This window comes from Elephas maximus, chromosome 2 (assembly GCF_024166365.1).
Source record: "Elephas maximus indicus isolate mEleMax1 chromosome 2, mEleMax1 primary haplotype, whole genome shotgun sequence".
NCBI lineage: Eukaryota > Metazoa > Chordata > Mammalia > Proboscidea > Elephantidae > Elephas > Elephas maximus.
In genome coordinates, this window is record NC_064820.1 from 84,368,825 (window position 1) to 84,384,298 (window position 15,474).

Sequence of the window (15,474 nt, forward strand, 5' to 3'; positions counted from 1 at the left end):
CCAAACAGCCATATAGTACAACCCTTATATGTTCTGACAACCCATGCATATTCCCTTAAGATGCACCTCTGCTGAATCTACACGCAAACTTCTTCTGAATAAGGAAACCTGTTAGCCATAAATTGCTATGGACAGCAGCCCTGAACTTACTCTCTTGTGCAGACGTTCTGCTTCCTCTTGATACGCAGCAAGCTGCTGTTTCCATTGTTTCACATTGGCAGTGGACTCCAACAGGGCTGCAGTGAGTTTGGCATTATTTCCTTTGAGGGTAGCCAGTTCGGCCTCCCAATGTTTGCTGATGGCTGAACTAAAATAAAATAAGATAAAAATTCTATCCATTACATTGAATATTGTAACTTTGAAGGGACAGCAGTACTCAGTTCTATTGTAGGGTGTACAGTCCAAGAATGCTTCAAAGACAACCCAAAAAGAGAATAAAAGCACAAATATTTCACTGAAATGTTCCTAGTGAAGTAAACCTACCAAATAAAGAAATATAAAAAGCACAAAACAGCAGGCTTAATGCACAATAGTTCCAACCTTCATTATGACAAATGCGGATATCCCCAAAAGAGTTTCTGCCCATTTTCCTTTGAGGAATAAACATTCTGAAAAATATCTACAAACAAAACCTAAAAATGTACTATATTCTTTAAAAGTACTAAAGCCTGAAGTAATTTCATTTCATAATGAAACCTATCAGGGTGCTTCAGTAAAGTCTGAAATATGTAGTACTTTTTTGGATATTGCTTTATTTCATCTTATTCTAGATTTTAAAACATCAAAAATACAAAAATTGGCTGCAAGAAACTGATTTCAGATCATATGATAGGCTACAACTAGAAATTGGCTCCCATGACTTAATTTCTGATATAATTCCAAGGTCATGTACAGAACAAAACTAAAACAATCACCTTTTCCCTTGTTTAACGTTCTACTTGATAAGTTACCCGAAGTTAAGTATCTCTACCAAGACCATTTTCTATTACAAAGATAATTCAATTAGTTGGGAAGACCGTTCTCTTGATAATTCCTTTCTTAACTTTCCAATGAACAAAGGATTGCCTCATTTGAATGAAAAGATTGTTTCTTTTTCTCATTATTGAGTAGTCTATTTTTATTTTTATTAGTGCAATTCTACTATCCTTGTCCCATTAATTAACTAGTGATGCTTATAAAAAAAAATGATGCTTATAGCTTTCTTTAATCACCATTTTTGTGTCTGATAAGTCATTTACATCACAGAACAAATGAATATATATATCTATTGATGGATATATATATCTCTTATAGTAATTAAAATATATATAAAAGAATGGATGCATAGTTTCTATTGTCAAAATTTCTAAAGCTCATTACCAGTAGCAAGACATACCGGTATCATGAACCCCCTAACACAATGCACTTAGAAGGATACAACATCATTTTTCTGTGGTATTCTTGCAAAAAATGTATAATCTCAATGTAATAGTGAGAAAATATCATATAAGCCTAAATTGAAGGGCGCACTACAAAATAATAGACTGGGACTCTTTAAAAATGGCAAAATAATGAACAAGAAAGTAAGACTGAGGAACTATTACAGAATGTAAGAGACTTAAGTAGAAATACAGAGGGCAGCAGTGGCTCAGTGGCACAATTAGCACCTTCCATGCGGGAGACCTAGTTTCACTTCCTGGCCAATGCGCCTCCAAGCACAGTAACCACCTATGTGTTGGTGGAGGCTTGTGCACTGCAAGGATGACGATCGGGTTTCGGTGGAACTTTTAGACTAAGACAGACTAGGAAGAAAGGCCTGGAGATCTACTTCTGAAAATCAGCCAACGAAAACTCTGAATTGTACTCCAATGGACGGATCTGCAACCAATCATGGGGGATGGCACAGCACCGATCAGCGTTTCATTCTGTTGCTGTGATATAATGGATTGCTCTTTCTGTGGTCTTTCTAGCAGCCACGGTCTTCTAACTCTCATTCAGGTGACTGAGTGTGACAGTGTGATAGGGTAATCTGGCCCACCAAGGGAATTGGTCAGTTTTGCCATCCTGCTGAGCCTGAAATGAGCCACCCTAGAGGCGAGGAAGAAAAGAGCTCATCACCACCAAGGAAGGAGAGACCAGCAGGAGACGGTGCAGTGGGCTTCCCAGCCCATGGTGTGAGAAAGCTGAATGCCCATGGACAGAGACTGAGGGCCAGGAAGAGGCCTATGCCTGATCCACGAATATGGGACTTGCAAGCCTCCACAACTACATGAGCCATTTCCTTTATACTGTTTGTGAGTTCTGTGAGACGTTGCAGTGTATTAGGGAACCCAAAGATTGGAGGGAGAGTACTGAGGGCAGAAGCAGTAGTTGATGATAGAGGTAACGGCGCTCTACAACAGCTTGGAAAAGTTGGACATTTGGGACATCTTTAACCTCTGCTTCATACAAACCAGCTTTATGATGATCTTTATAAAAGAAATTATTTGTTTAGTTGTGTACGAGGGTTGTCATGAATTGGAGGCCAATTTGACAGCAACTAACAACAATAATAAAAAGTTGAAATAACAATGAAATACAATGTGGGATCCTGAATAGTGGGATTCTGGAATACACAAGGGATATTGGTGAAAACTGATGCAATTCAAATAAGGTCTATAATTTAGTTAATAGTATTGTATCAATACTATTAATGTTAATTTCCTAGTTTTAATCTTTGTGTTATGATTATGTAAGATGTTAACATTAAGGGAAGTTGGGTGAGGAATATACAGGGACTTTCTGTACTCTTTTTGCAACTTTTCTTTATTCTTTAAGTCTAAAATTAGTTTAAAATCACAAGTTAAAAAAAATTTCTGAAGTTCAACACTTGAGAGAATTTCATCAAAACCTGGAAGTGCAGAATCAAACAATACACTAAAGCTATTAATTTAACAACCTATTTCTATCCTCAAAAAGAAAGTGCTTCTCTATTTCTTCCTTTGTGGAATGATGGTTCAGATTCAGATTGGCTGAGCAGAACATGCACCAATTCACCTGCTCTAACTGAATAACATGTATTTTTTTTAAAAACTACCTGCCAGTTTTCCCCTAAAGAAATAAGTTTTATTTAAATGGACCCTTCAGTCTGATTTTCATTTACAGGGCGCTTAAAAATGACAACTGAAATCTTATTGAACTAATTTAAACACCTGACATATGCAAATATGAAATCCTTTTAAAAATGAAAGAGAATAAAAAATGATATTGAACATATATTTCTCAAATCCATTTGTTAAAATTTACACAATTATAAATAAGATTACCAATTGTATTTAGCAGGAAAAAGAGCAAAAATGAGGGCAGTTTTGTACTTTAATTCACTAGGTTTTATTTTACATTCTCTATGTAACAAGATCCACTAAGAATCCAACATTTAAGTCATTAACTGTTAACATCACAATTATTTCAAAAATTACTTATGTGGCTTTGAACAAGCCTCTCAATCATTCAACATTCAAGAGCAAGTTTCAGAGTCTCTTCTGACATCCATTTTGGTCTTTTCTTTCTTTCCTGTCTTTTTAAAGACTTCTTGCTTTCTTCACGTATGGTGTCCTCGATGTCATTCCACAACTCATCTTGTCTTCTGTCATTAGTGTTCAATGTGTCAAATCTATTCTTGAGACGGTCTCTAAATTCAGGTGAGATATATTCGACGTCGTACTTTGGCTATCGTGGACGTCTACTTTTCTTCAGCTAAAACTTGAACTTCCACACGAGCAACAGATGGTCTGTTCTGCAGTTGGCCCCTGGCTTTGTTCTGACTGATGACATTGAGCTTTTCCATCGTCTCTTTCCACAGATGTAGTCAACTTGATTTCTGTGTATTTCATCCTGTGAGGTCAACGTGTATAGTCGCCATTTATGTTGGTGAAAAAAGGTATTTGCAATGAAGTAGTCGATGGTCTTTCAAAATGCTGTCATGAAATCTCTGGCATCATTTCTATTACTAAGGCCATATTTTCCAACTACTGATCCTTCATTGTTTCTAATTCTTGCATTCCAATCACCGGTAATTATCAATGCATCCCAACTGCATGTTTGATCAATTTCAGACTGCACAAGTTGGTAAAAATTTTCAGTTTCTTCATCTTTGGCCTTAGTAGTTTGTGCGAAAATTTGAATAATAGTCATAGTAAGTGGTCTTCTTTACAGGTGTGTGGATGTTATCCTATCACTGACAGCGTTGTACTTCAGGATAGATCTTGAAATGTCTTTTTTGATAATGAATACAACATTACTGCTCTTCAAGCTGTCATTCCTGGCATAGTGGACCATACCACTGTCCGATTCAAAATGGCTAACACCAGTCCATTTCAGCTCACTAATGCCTAGGATATCAATGTTTATGCATTCCATTTCACTTTTGAAAATTTCCAATTTTCCTAGATCCATACTTCGTACATTTCATAGTCTGATTAATAATGGATGTTGCTCTTGAACATTGAATAGCTAAAGTGAAAGGAAGAAATGATGAAATAAGAGAGCTGAACAGAAGATTTCAAATGGCAGCTCAAGAACACAGAGTAGAGTATTATAATGACATATGCAGAGATTTGAAGATAGAAAACCAAAAGGGAAGAACATGCCTGGCATTCTCAAGGTGAAAGAACTGAAGAAAAAATTCAACCCTCAAGTTGCAATACTGGAGGATTCTACGGGGAAAATATTAATGGAGGAAGCATCAAAAAAAGATGGAAGGAATAAACAGAGTCACTATACCAAAAAGAAGTGATCGATTTTTAACCATTTTAGGAAGTTGTATACGACAAGGAACCGATACAACAGAAGGAAGAAGTCCATGCTGCACCAAAGGCACTGGCAAAAAACAAGGGTCCAGGAATTGATGGAATACCAATTGAGATGTTTCAACAAACGGATGCAGCCCTTAAAGTGCTCGCTTGTCTATGCCAAGAAATTTGGAAGACAGCTACCTGGCCAACAGACTGGAAGAGATTCATATTTATGTTTATTCCCAAGAGAGGTGATCTAACCAAATGCAGAAATTATCGAACAATATCATTAATACGACACACAAGAAAAATTCTGCCGAAGATCATTCAAAAGCACCAGCAACAGTATATCAATAGGGAAACGCCAGAAATTCAAGACGGATTCAGAAGCGTATGTGGAAACAGAGATGCCACTGCTGATGTTAATACCAGAAAGATGTTTACCTGTGTTTTATTCACTATGCAAAGGCATTTGACTGTGTGGATCAGAACAAATTATGGGTAACATTTCGAACAATGGGAATTCCAGAACACTTCATTGTGCTCATGAGGATCCTGTACATAGATCAAAAGGCAGTCATTTGAACAGAACAAGGGGATACTGCGTGGTTTAAACTCAGGAAAGGTGTGCGTCAAGGTTGTATCCTTTCACCATACTTATATGCTGAGCAAATAATCCAAGAAGCTGAACTATATGAAGAAGAACAAGGAGCCAGGACTGGAGAAAGACTCATAACAACCTGCATTACACAGATGACACAACCTTGCTTGATGAAAGTGAAGAGGACTGGAAGCACTTACTGATGAAGATCAAAGACCACAGCCTTCAGAATGGATTACACCTCAACATAAAGAAAACAAAAATTCTCACAGCTGGACCAATAAGCAACGTCATGAAAAACGGGGAAAAGATTGAAGCTGTCAAGGATTTCATTTTACTTAGATCCACAGTCAATGTCCGTGGAAGCAGCAGTCGAGAATTCAAACAATGCATTGCATTGGGCAAATATGCTGGAAAAGACTTTAAAGTGTTGAAAAGGAGGCAGGGCCAAGATGGTAGAGTAGTCAGACACTTCCAGTGAACCCTCTTACAACAAAAACCGGAAAAAAAAACAAAAGAAACAATTATATTTATGACAAGCTAGGAGCCCCGAACATCAAAGGAAAAGTTAGAAAACAAATTGAGCGGCAGAGGGACGGAGAGGCGGTTCAGAAGCAGAGAGGAGTTGCCGGATCTGAATTGCTGGGAACCCTCAGGCACTATTCCTGGAAGTGGCTGTGGTGGGCTTGCAGCAGCTTTTGGCCGCACTTTCCTTGGGGAGAAACAGCCAGGGGCACGGCCTACTCACACCTCTGGAACCAGAGAAGAACGGCGCTCTCGGCAAAAGCTAAGTACTTGCGTATATTTTATTGTGCCCCAAGTCCCCAAGCCGGCTTCAGTGGCTGTCCATTTCTTTGGGCCTGAAATGGGTCCTGCTGCATGCCCTGAGCCATTCTCCCGGCCTGGGAAATGGAATAAATTCACAACTGGGGAAAGGACAATCTGCCAGCTCCATTAACCTTGGAAGCTCAGGACAGAAGTGGCTCCTGTCCAGGCATAAATGGTCCATGAACTTTGAATACCTTTCCCCCTGCATGGACCTGTGTGGGCCTCTTTCAGGAGAACAGGCCCTTGTTCGCAGACTAAAACTGTTGCAGCTGTGTGGTGGAGAAGTGGGCGTTTGATGTTTGACATCGCTTTGCCTAAAAAACAGGGTCCTCACCTACCCGCATCAGGGGCCTAAGGACTGCTAGCTCCGCTCACGTCACCCGGCCACCTGCAACAGGAGTCCACGGTAACTGGTACCTCCCAGTCCTTACAACAAAAAGCAATGGGTGCCCACGGTCCCTCTTGAGAACCCATCCAACTGTGAGATCTAGGGAACAGGCACATGTTTCCTCACAAACACTTGGGGAATAGTTGTCAGCCCCTGCCTTGTTCAGAGCATCACCCCCCTGCTACAACCACATACCAGTACCAACACCATCACCCCTGCCCCTCTAAGACTGTAGGACAGAGCCTGTACCACACACTTGATGACCAACTACCTGGACACCTGAGCTGAATCCACACAAGAAAAGTGAATGGACTCCTATGCTCATATACTTGGTAATAGCTCTAGCCATCTGGTGACAGGACAGTAGAGCTTCAAAGGCAAAAATAATCAAGCTAGATCACTCAAGCAACCTATCTGGACATATCAAAACAAAACAAAGCAAGAAGCTAGGATACAGTGAGCAAACATAAACTAATACATTAACTAATAGATATCAGAGACAACAGTCAATATCGAATCACATAAAGAAGCAGACCATGATTGCTTCAACATGAGATACGTCCTGCTGCATGCCCTGAGGCACTCTCCTGGCCTTGGAGATGGAATAAATTGACAATTGGGGAAAAGATAATCTGTCCACTCCATTCACCTTGGTAGCTCAGGACAGAAGGGGCTCCTGATTCAAAACCAAGAAACAAGGAATCTTCTGGATGAAGGTAGTTTCCTGGAATTACCAGGTGCAGAATACAAAAAATTAATACACAGCACAATTCAAGATATCAGGAAGGATTTCAGGCAATACACAGAATGAGCCAAGGAACACACAGATAAAGCAGGTGAGGAAATTAAAAAGGTTATTCCGGAACATAATGAAAAATTTAATAAGCTGCAAGAATCTATAAGAGACAGCAATCAGAAATTCAGAAGATTAACAATAAAATTATAGAATCAGACAACTCAATAGAAAGTCAGAGTAGCAGAATTGAGCAAGTCGAAGTCACAATTGGTGAGACTGAAGATAAAGCACATGGCACGAATATATTTGAAGAAAGATAAAAGGATTTTAAAAAATGAAGAAACCCTAAGAATCATGTAGGACTCTATCAAGAGAAATAACCTACGAGTGATTGGAGTACCAGAAAAGGGAGAGATAACAGGAAATACAGAGAGAATAGTGGAACATTTGTTGGCAGAAAACTTCCCTGATATCGTGAAAGATGAGAAGATATCAATCCAAGATGCTCATTGAATTCCACATAAGGTGGATCTTAAAAGAAAGTCACCAAGACATATTATAAGCAAACTCGACAAAACCAAAGATAAAGAGACAATTTTAACAGCAGCTAAAAAAAAAAATCTTTTTTCTTAGGGATAAGTGAAAAGTCAACTACAAAAGAGAGTCAATAAGAATAAGCTCGGACTACTCAGCAGAAACCATGCAGGCAAGAAGGCAGTGGGATGACATATAAAGCACTGAAGGAAAAAAATTGCCAACCAAGAATAATATATCCAGCAAAACTGTCTCTTAAATATGAAGGTGAAATTAGGACACTTCTAGATAAACAGATGTTTAAGGAATACATAAAAACCAAACCAAAACTACAAGAAATACTAAAGGGAGTTCTTCGGTTAGAAAACCAATAATATCATACATCAACCCAAGACTAGAACACCGGACAGAGTCATCAGATGTCAACCCCGATAGGGAAATCACAAAAATAAATCAAGATAAAAAAACGCTCAGAGCAGAGAAACAGCAATGTCATTATGTAAAAGAAGACAACATTAAAACGATAAAGAGGGACTAAGAAACGTTGTCATGAGTCTTTTATATGGAGAGGAAGACATGGCGATATAAAGAAATAAAACTTAGGTTTAAAATTAGAAAAATAGGGGTAAATATTACAGTAACCACTAAGGAGATTAACAATCTTACTCATCAAAATAAAACACAAGAAAAAAACAGAGACTTAGCAGAAACAAAATCTACAACAATGAATAAGAGAAAAAGACGATATATAAAAATGAACTACTGAGCACAAAAAATTAAGTAGGAAAAAGGAACTGATAACACATAAAAAAAAGACGTCAAAATGACAGCACTAAACTCATACCTATCCATAATTACGCTGCATGTAAATGGACTAAATGCACCAATGAAGAGACAGAGAGTGGCAGAATAGATTGAAAAAACACGATCTGTCTATATGGTGCCTACAAGAGACACACCTCAGACTTAGAGACACAAATAAACTACAACTCAAAGGATGGAAAAAAATATATCAAGCAAACAACAATCAAGAAAGAGCAGGAGTGGCAATATTAATTTCTGACAAAATAGATTTTAAAGTTAAATACACCACAAAGGATAAGGAAGGACAGTATATAATGATTAAATGGACAATATACCAGGAAGCTATAAGCATATTAAATATTTATGCACTCAATGACAGAACTGCAAGACACACACACAAAAAAACTTTAACAGCACTGAAAAGTGAGATAGGCAGTACCACGATTGTAGTAGGAGACTTCAACACAACACTTTCGGTGAAGGACAGAACATCCAGAAAGAAGTTCCATAAAGTCATGGAAGACCTAAATGCCACAATCAAACAACTTGATCTTATAGGCATATACAGAACACTCCACCCAACAGCAGTCAAGTATACTTTTTTTTCTAACGCACATGGAACAATCTCTAGAATAGGCCACATTTTAGGCCGTAAAGCAAGCCTTAGCAGAATCCAAAACATCCAAATATTACAAAGCATCTTCTTTGACCGTAAAGCCATAAAAGTAGAAATCAATAACAGAAAAAGAAGGGAAAAGAAATCAAACACTTGGAAACTGAACAATGCCCTGCTCAAAAACCACTGGGTTACAGAAGACATCAAGGATGGAATAAAGAAATTCATAGAATCCAGTGAGAATGAAAACACTGCCTATCAGAACGTTTGGGACACAGCTAAAGCAGTGCTCAGAGGTCAATTTATATCAATAAATATACACATCCAAATAGAAGGGCCAAAATCAAAGAATTATCCCCACAACTTGAATAAATAGAAAGAGAGCAACAAAAGAAACCCTCAGGCACCAGAAGAAAGCAAATAATAACAATTAGAGCAGAATCAAATGAAATAGAGAACAGAAAAACAATTGAAAGAGTTAACAAGACCAAAAGCTGGTTCTTTGAAAAACATTAACAAAATTGATAAACCACTGGCCAAACTGACAAAAGAAAAACAGGAGAGGAAGCAAAAAAAACAAATAAGAAATGAGATGGGTGATATTACAAATAGACCCAGCTGAAATTGGGTCTATTGTATCAGAATTGTATCAGATTACTATGAAAAATGGTACTCTAACAAATTTGAAAACCTATAAGAAATGGATGAACTTCTAGAAACACACTACCTACCTAAACTAACACAAACAGAGGTAGAACGACTAAATAAACTGATAACAAAAGAAGGGATTGAAAAGGTAATTAAATAACTCTTGACAACAACAACAAAAAAAAAACCCTGGCCCAGACGGCTTCACTGTAGAGTTTTATCAAACTTTCAGAGAAGAGTTAACACCACGACTACTAAAGGTATTTCAGAGCATAGAAAAAGGACGGAATACTCCCAAACGCATTCGAGGAAGCCAGTATATCCCTGATATCAAAACCAGGTAAAGACAACCCAAGAAAATTACAGACCTATATCCCTCATGAACTTAGATGCAAAAATGCTCAACAAAATTCCAGCCAATAGAATTCAACAACATATCAAAAAAATAATTCACCATGACCAAGTGGGATTCATACCAGGCATGCAGGGACGGTTCAACATTAGAAAAACAATTCATGTAATCCATCACATAAATAAAACAAAAGACAAGAACCACATGATCGTATCAATTGATGCAGAAAAGGCATTTGACAAAGTTCAACACCCATTCATGATAAAAACTCTCAACAAAATAGGAATAGAAGGAAAATTCCTCAACAAAATAAAGGGCATTTATACAAAGCCAACAGCCAGCATCATCCTAAATGGAGAGAGTCTGAAAGCATTCTCCTTGAGAACGGGAACCAGACAAGGATGTCCTTTATCACCACTCTTGTTCAACATTGTGCTGGAAGTCCTAGCCAGAGCAATCAGGGTAGATAAAGAAATAAAGGGCAAGCAGATTGGCAAGGAAGAATTTAAAGTATCTCTATTTGCAGATGACATGATCTTATACACAGAAAACCTTAAGGAATCCTAAAGAAAACTACTGAAACTAACAGAAGAGTTCAGCAGAGGATCAGGATATACAAGATAAACATACAAAAATCAGTCGGATTCCTCCACACCAACAAAAAGAACATCGAAGAGGAAATCACCAAATCAATACCATTTATACCAGCCCCCAAGAAGATAAAATACTTAGGAATAAATCATACCAGAGATGTAAAAGACTTGTACAAAGAAAAGTACTACTGCAAGAAACCAAAAAAGGACTACATTAAGTGGAAAAACATACCTTCCTCATGGATAAGATGACTTAACATTGTAAAAATGTGTATTCTACCGAAAGCTATCTATAGAAACAATGCAATTCTCATCCAAAACTCTACATTTTTTAATGAAATGGAGAAAGAAATCACCAACTTCATATGGAAGGGAAAGAGGCCCCAGATAAGTAAAGCATTACTGAAAAGGAAGAACGAAGTAGGAGGCCTCACTTTCCCTGATTTTTGAACCTATATCACCACAGTAGTCAAAACAGCCTGGTACTGGTACAACAACATATACATAAGCCAACGGAACAAAATTGAGAACCCAAACATAAATCCATTCACATATGAGCAACTGATATTTGACAAAGGCCCAAAGACAGTTAAATGGGTAAAAGACTGTTTAACAAATGGTGCTGGCAGAACAGGACATCCATCTGCAAAAAAATGAAACAAGACCCTTATCTCACACCATGCACAAAAACTAACTCAAAATGGATCAAAGACTTAAATACAAAATCTAAAACATAAAGATCATGGAAGAAAAAATAGGGACAATGCTAGGAGCCCTAATACATGGCAAACAGTACAGAAAGATTTCTAACAATGCAGAAGAGAAACTAGATAACTGGGAGCTCCTAAAAATCAAACACCTATGCTCATCCAAAGACTTCACCAAAGGAGTAAAAAGATTAACTACAGACTGGGAAAAAGTGTTTAACTATGACATTTCTGATCTGCGTCTGATCCCTAAAATCTACATGACACTGCAAAAACTCAAGTACAAAGAGACAAATAACCCAATTAAAAAATGGGAAAGGATATGAACAGGCACTTCACTAAAGAAGACATTCAGGTAGCTGACAGATACATAAGGAAATGCTCACAATCATGAGCCATTACAGAAATGCAAATCAAAACTACAATGAGATTCCATTAATCAAAAAAACATAAAATAATAAATGTTGGAGAGGTTGTGGAGAGACTGGAACACTTACATACCCTGTTGGTGGGAATGTAAAATGGTACGACCACTTTGGAAATCGATTTTGCGCTGCCTTAAAAAACTAGAAATAGAACTACCATATGATCCAGCAGTCCCACTCATTGGAATACATCCTAGACAAATAAAAGCCTTTACAAGAAGAGATATACACATACCCATGTTCACTGCAGCACTGTTTACAATAGCAAAAAGATGGAAGCAACTAAGGTGCCCAATCACAGAGGAATGGATAAATAAATTATGGTATATTCAAACAACGGAACAGTATCCATCGATAAAGAACAATGTGGAATCCGTGAAACATTTCATAACATGGAGGCATCTGTAAGGCAGGCTGAGTGAAATTAGTCAGTTGAAAAAGGACAAATATTGTATGAGACCATTATTATAAGACCTCAAAAAACAGTTTAAACAGAGGAGAAAATATTCTTTGATGGTTATGAGAGTGGCGAGGGAGGGAGGGAGGGAAGGAGGGAGGGGGTGTTCACTAATTAGATAGTAGACAAGAATTATTTTAGGTGAAGGGAAAGACAATACACAATACAGGAGAAGTCAGCACAACTGCACTAAACCAAATGCAAAGAAGTTTCCTGAAAAACTGAATACTTCAAAGGCCAACGTAGCAGGGGTGGGGTTTGGGGACCATGGTTCCAGGGGACATCTAAGTCAATTGGCATAATAAAATCTATTAAGAAAACATTCTGCATCCCACTCTAGAGTGTGGCATCTGGGATCTTAAATGCTAGCAAGTGGCCATCAGTTGGTTTCAACCCACCTGAAGCAAAGGAGAATGAGGAACACCAAAGACACAAGGTAATTATGAGCCCAAGAAACAGAAAGGGGCCACATAAATCAGACACTCCATCAGCCTGAGACCAGAAGTACTAGATGGTGCCCGGCTATAACCTATGACTGCCCTGACAGGGAACACAACAGAGAACCCCTGAGGGGGCAGGGGAGCAGTGAGATGCAGATCTGAAGTTCTCGTAAAAAGACCAGACTTAATGGTGTGATTAAGACTAGAAGGACCCCAGAGGTCATGGTCCCGATACCTTCTGTTAGCCCAAGACAGGAAGCATTCCCAAAGCCAACTCTTCAGTCAGGGATTGGACTGGACTATGGGATAGAAAATTACACTGGAAAAGAATAAGCTTGCTGGATCAAACAGACACAAGAGACTATCTGGGCAGCTCCTGTCTGGAGAAGAGATAAGAGGGCAGAGGGGGTCAGAAGCTGGCCGAACGGACACGAAAATAGAGAGTGGAGGGAAGGAGTGTGCTGTCTCATTAGAGGAAGAGAAACTAGGAGTATATAGCAAGGTGTATATACGTTTTTGTATGAGAGACTGACTTGGTTTGTAAAGTTTCACTTAAACCACAAAGAAATTAAAAAAAAAAAAAAAAAAAGAAGTGTTGAAAAGCAAAAATGTCATCTTAAAGACTAAGTAAGGTGCACCTGACCCAAGCCATGGTATTTGCAATCGCCTCATTGGCATGTGAAAGTTGGACAATGAATAATAAGACCAAAGAAGAATTGACATCTTTTAATTGTTGTGTTGGAGAAGAGTATTCAATATACCATGGACTGCCAAAAGAACGAACAAATCTGTTTTGGAAAAAGTATGACCAGAATGTTCCACATACTTCAGACATATTATCAGGAGGGATCAGTCCCTGGAGAAGGACATCATGCTTGGTAAAGTAAGGGTCAGTGAAAAAGAGGAAAACCATCAACAGGATGGATTGACAGGGCAGCTGCAACAATGAGCTTTAGCATAAGAAGGATTATGAGGATAACACAGGATCGGACAGTGTTTCTTTCGTTCTGTTGTACACAGGGTCACTATGAGTCGGAACCAACTCAACAGCACCTAATAACAACAATTCAACCACTCTGATCTTTAGTTTTCTCATGTAAAAAAAAAAAAAAAGATTAGACCTGCATTGTCCAAATGTTACCCACTAGCCCTATGTACCGATTTAAATTTAAATTTAAATTACTTACAATTAAATAAAGTTGCAAATTCAGCTCCTTAGTTACATTAACCACATTTCTGTGCTCAATAGCCATATGTGGCTAGTAGCCACCATATTAAAACCAAAAACGAAACCTGTTGCCATTGAGTCGATTCTGAATCATAGCAACCCTATAGGACAGCAAAGAACAGCCCCATGAAGTTTCCAAGGAGCGGCTTGTGGATTCAAACTACTGACTTTTTGGTTACCAGCCACAGCACTTAACCGCTATGCCACCAGGACTCCAGCCACCATATTAGACCGTGCAAATACAGATGTGTATCATTGCAGAAAGTTCTACTGCACAGTGCTGTCCTAAATAATCTCTACATTTTCTGACTGCCTTTTCAATTCTGTATCTAGTGCTCTCTTCTTCCCTTCAAATATCCACACCATGTATCCTACCAGTCTGCCCTATCTTCCTGGACTGAAGCACATGGGTTATTTCTCCTGTTCTAGACAAGCTAGCTTTTCTATGATGTCTCTTCTTCCCAACCAGATTCTCATTTTCTATGAATTTTTACCCAGATTTCTCTACGCTCAGACTCTGTCTATAAGACTGCATTCTTCTTTTTCATTGGTTCAGGTCTTCTCTAATAAGTCTTTTGTAGTTATACCACCTACCTTTCACTTTCTAGCATAGCTCAGTGCTTGCCAATCTGTTCAGGTTTAGCAGGTACCTTAACTGCCTAAATGGAAAAGTAAAGGTATTCATCAAAGTACAAGGCATTCATTATAAAATAAACACAAACTTATTTGTTATGGACTGAATTGTGTCCCTCAAAAAGATATTTTGAAGAAGGAGCCCTGGTGGTGCAATGGTTAAGTGCTCAGCTGCTAACCAAAGTTTGTGAGAAAAGACCTGGCGATCTGCTCCCACAGGGATTACAGCCTAGGAAACGCTATGTGGCAGTTCTACTCTGCCATATAGGGTTGCTATGAGTTGCAATCGACTAGAAGGCACACAACAACAGCGCTTCTGGTAACTATGAACATGACCTTGTTTGGAAATAGGGTCTTTGAAGACATTATCAGTTAACATGAGGTCATATAAGAGTAGGGTGTGCCCTAATCCAATCTGAGTGGTGCCTTTATAAAAGAGGGGACAAGACACAGAAGACGAACAGTGGGAAAAACAAGAACACCACGTGGCCATAGTGTTATGCTGCAGCTACAAACCAAGAAATGCCCGAGCTTACCAGAAACCAACTTTTGCAGGCTGAAATTGATCAAACATACAATTAAGATGCATTGGTAATTCCTGATGATTGGAATGCAAAAATTGGAAATGAAGAAGGATCCGTACCGGTACCATTGAGTCGATTCCAACTCATAGTGACCCTATAGGACAGAGTAGAACTGCCCCATACGGTTTCCAAGGAGTGCCTGGTGGATT

The 15,474-nt window shown here is 38.5% G+C and overlaps 1 protein-coding gene across 1 annotated transcript in view; it reads right to left on the minus strand.

The window, feature by feature from the left end:
- Positions 1-15,474, minus strand: part of HOMER1 (homer scaffold protein 1) — a 142,864-nt gene that overhangs the window by 16,287 nt on the left and 111,103 nt on the right. The window contains exon 6 of the mRNA XM_049866561.1: positions 151-307. Within this exon, the coding sequence (XP_049722518.1) occupies positions 151-307 (157 nt within the window). The remainder of the gene's footprint in view (positions 1-150; positions 308-15,474) is intronic.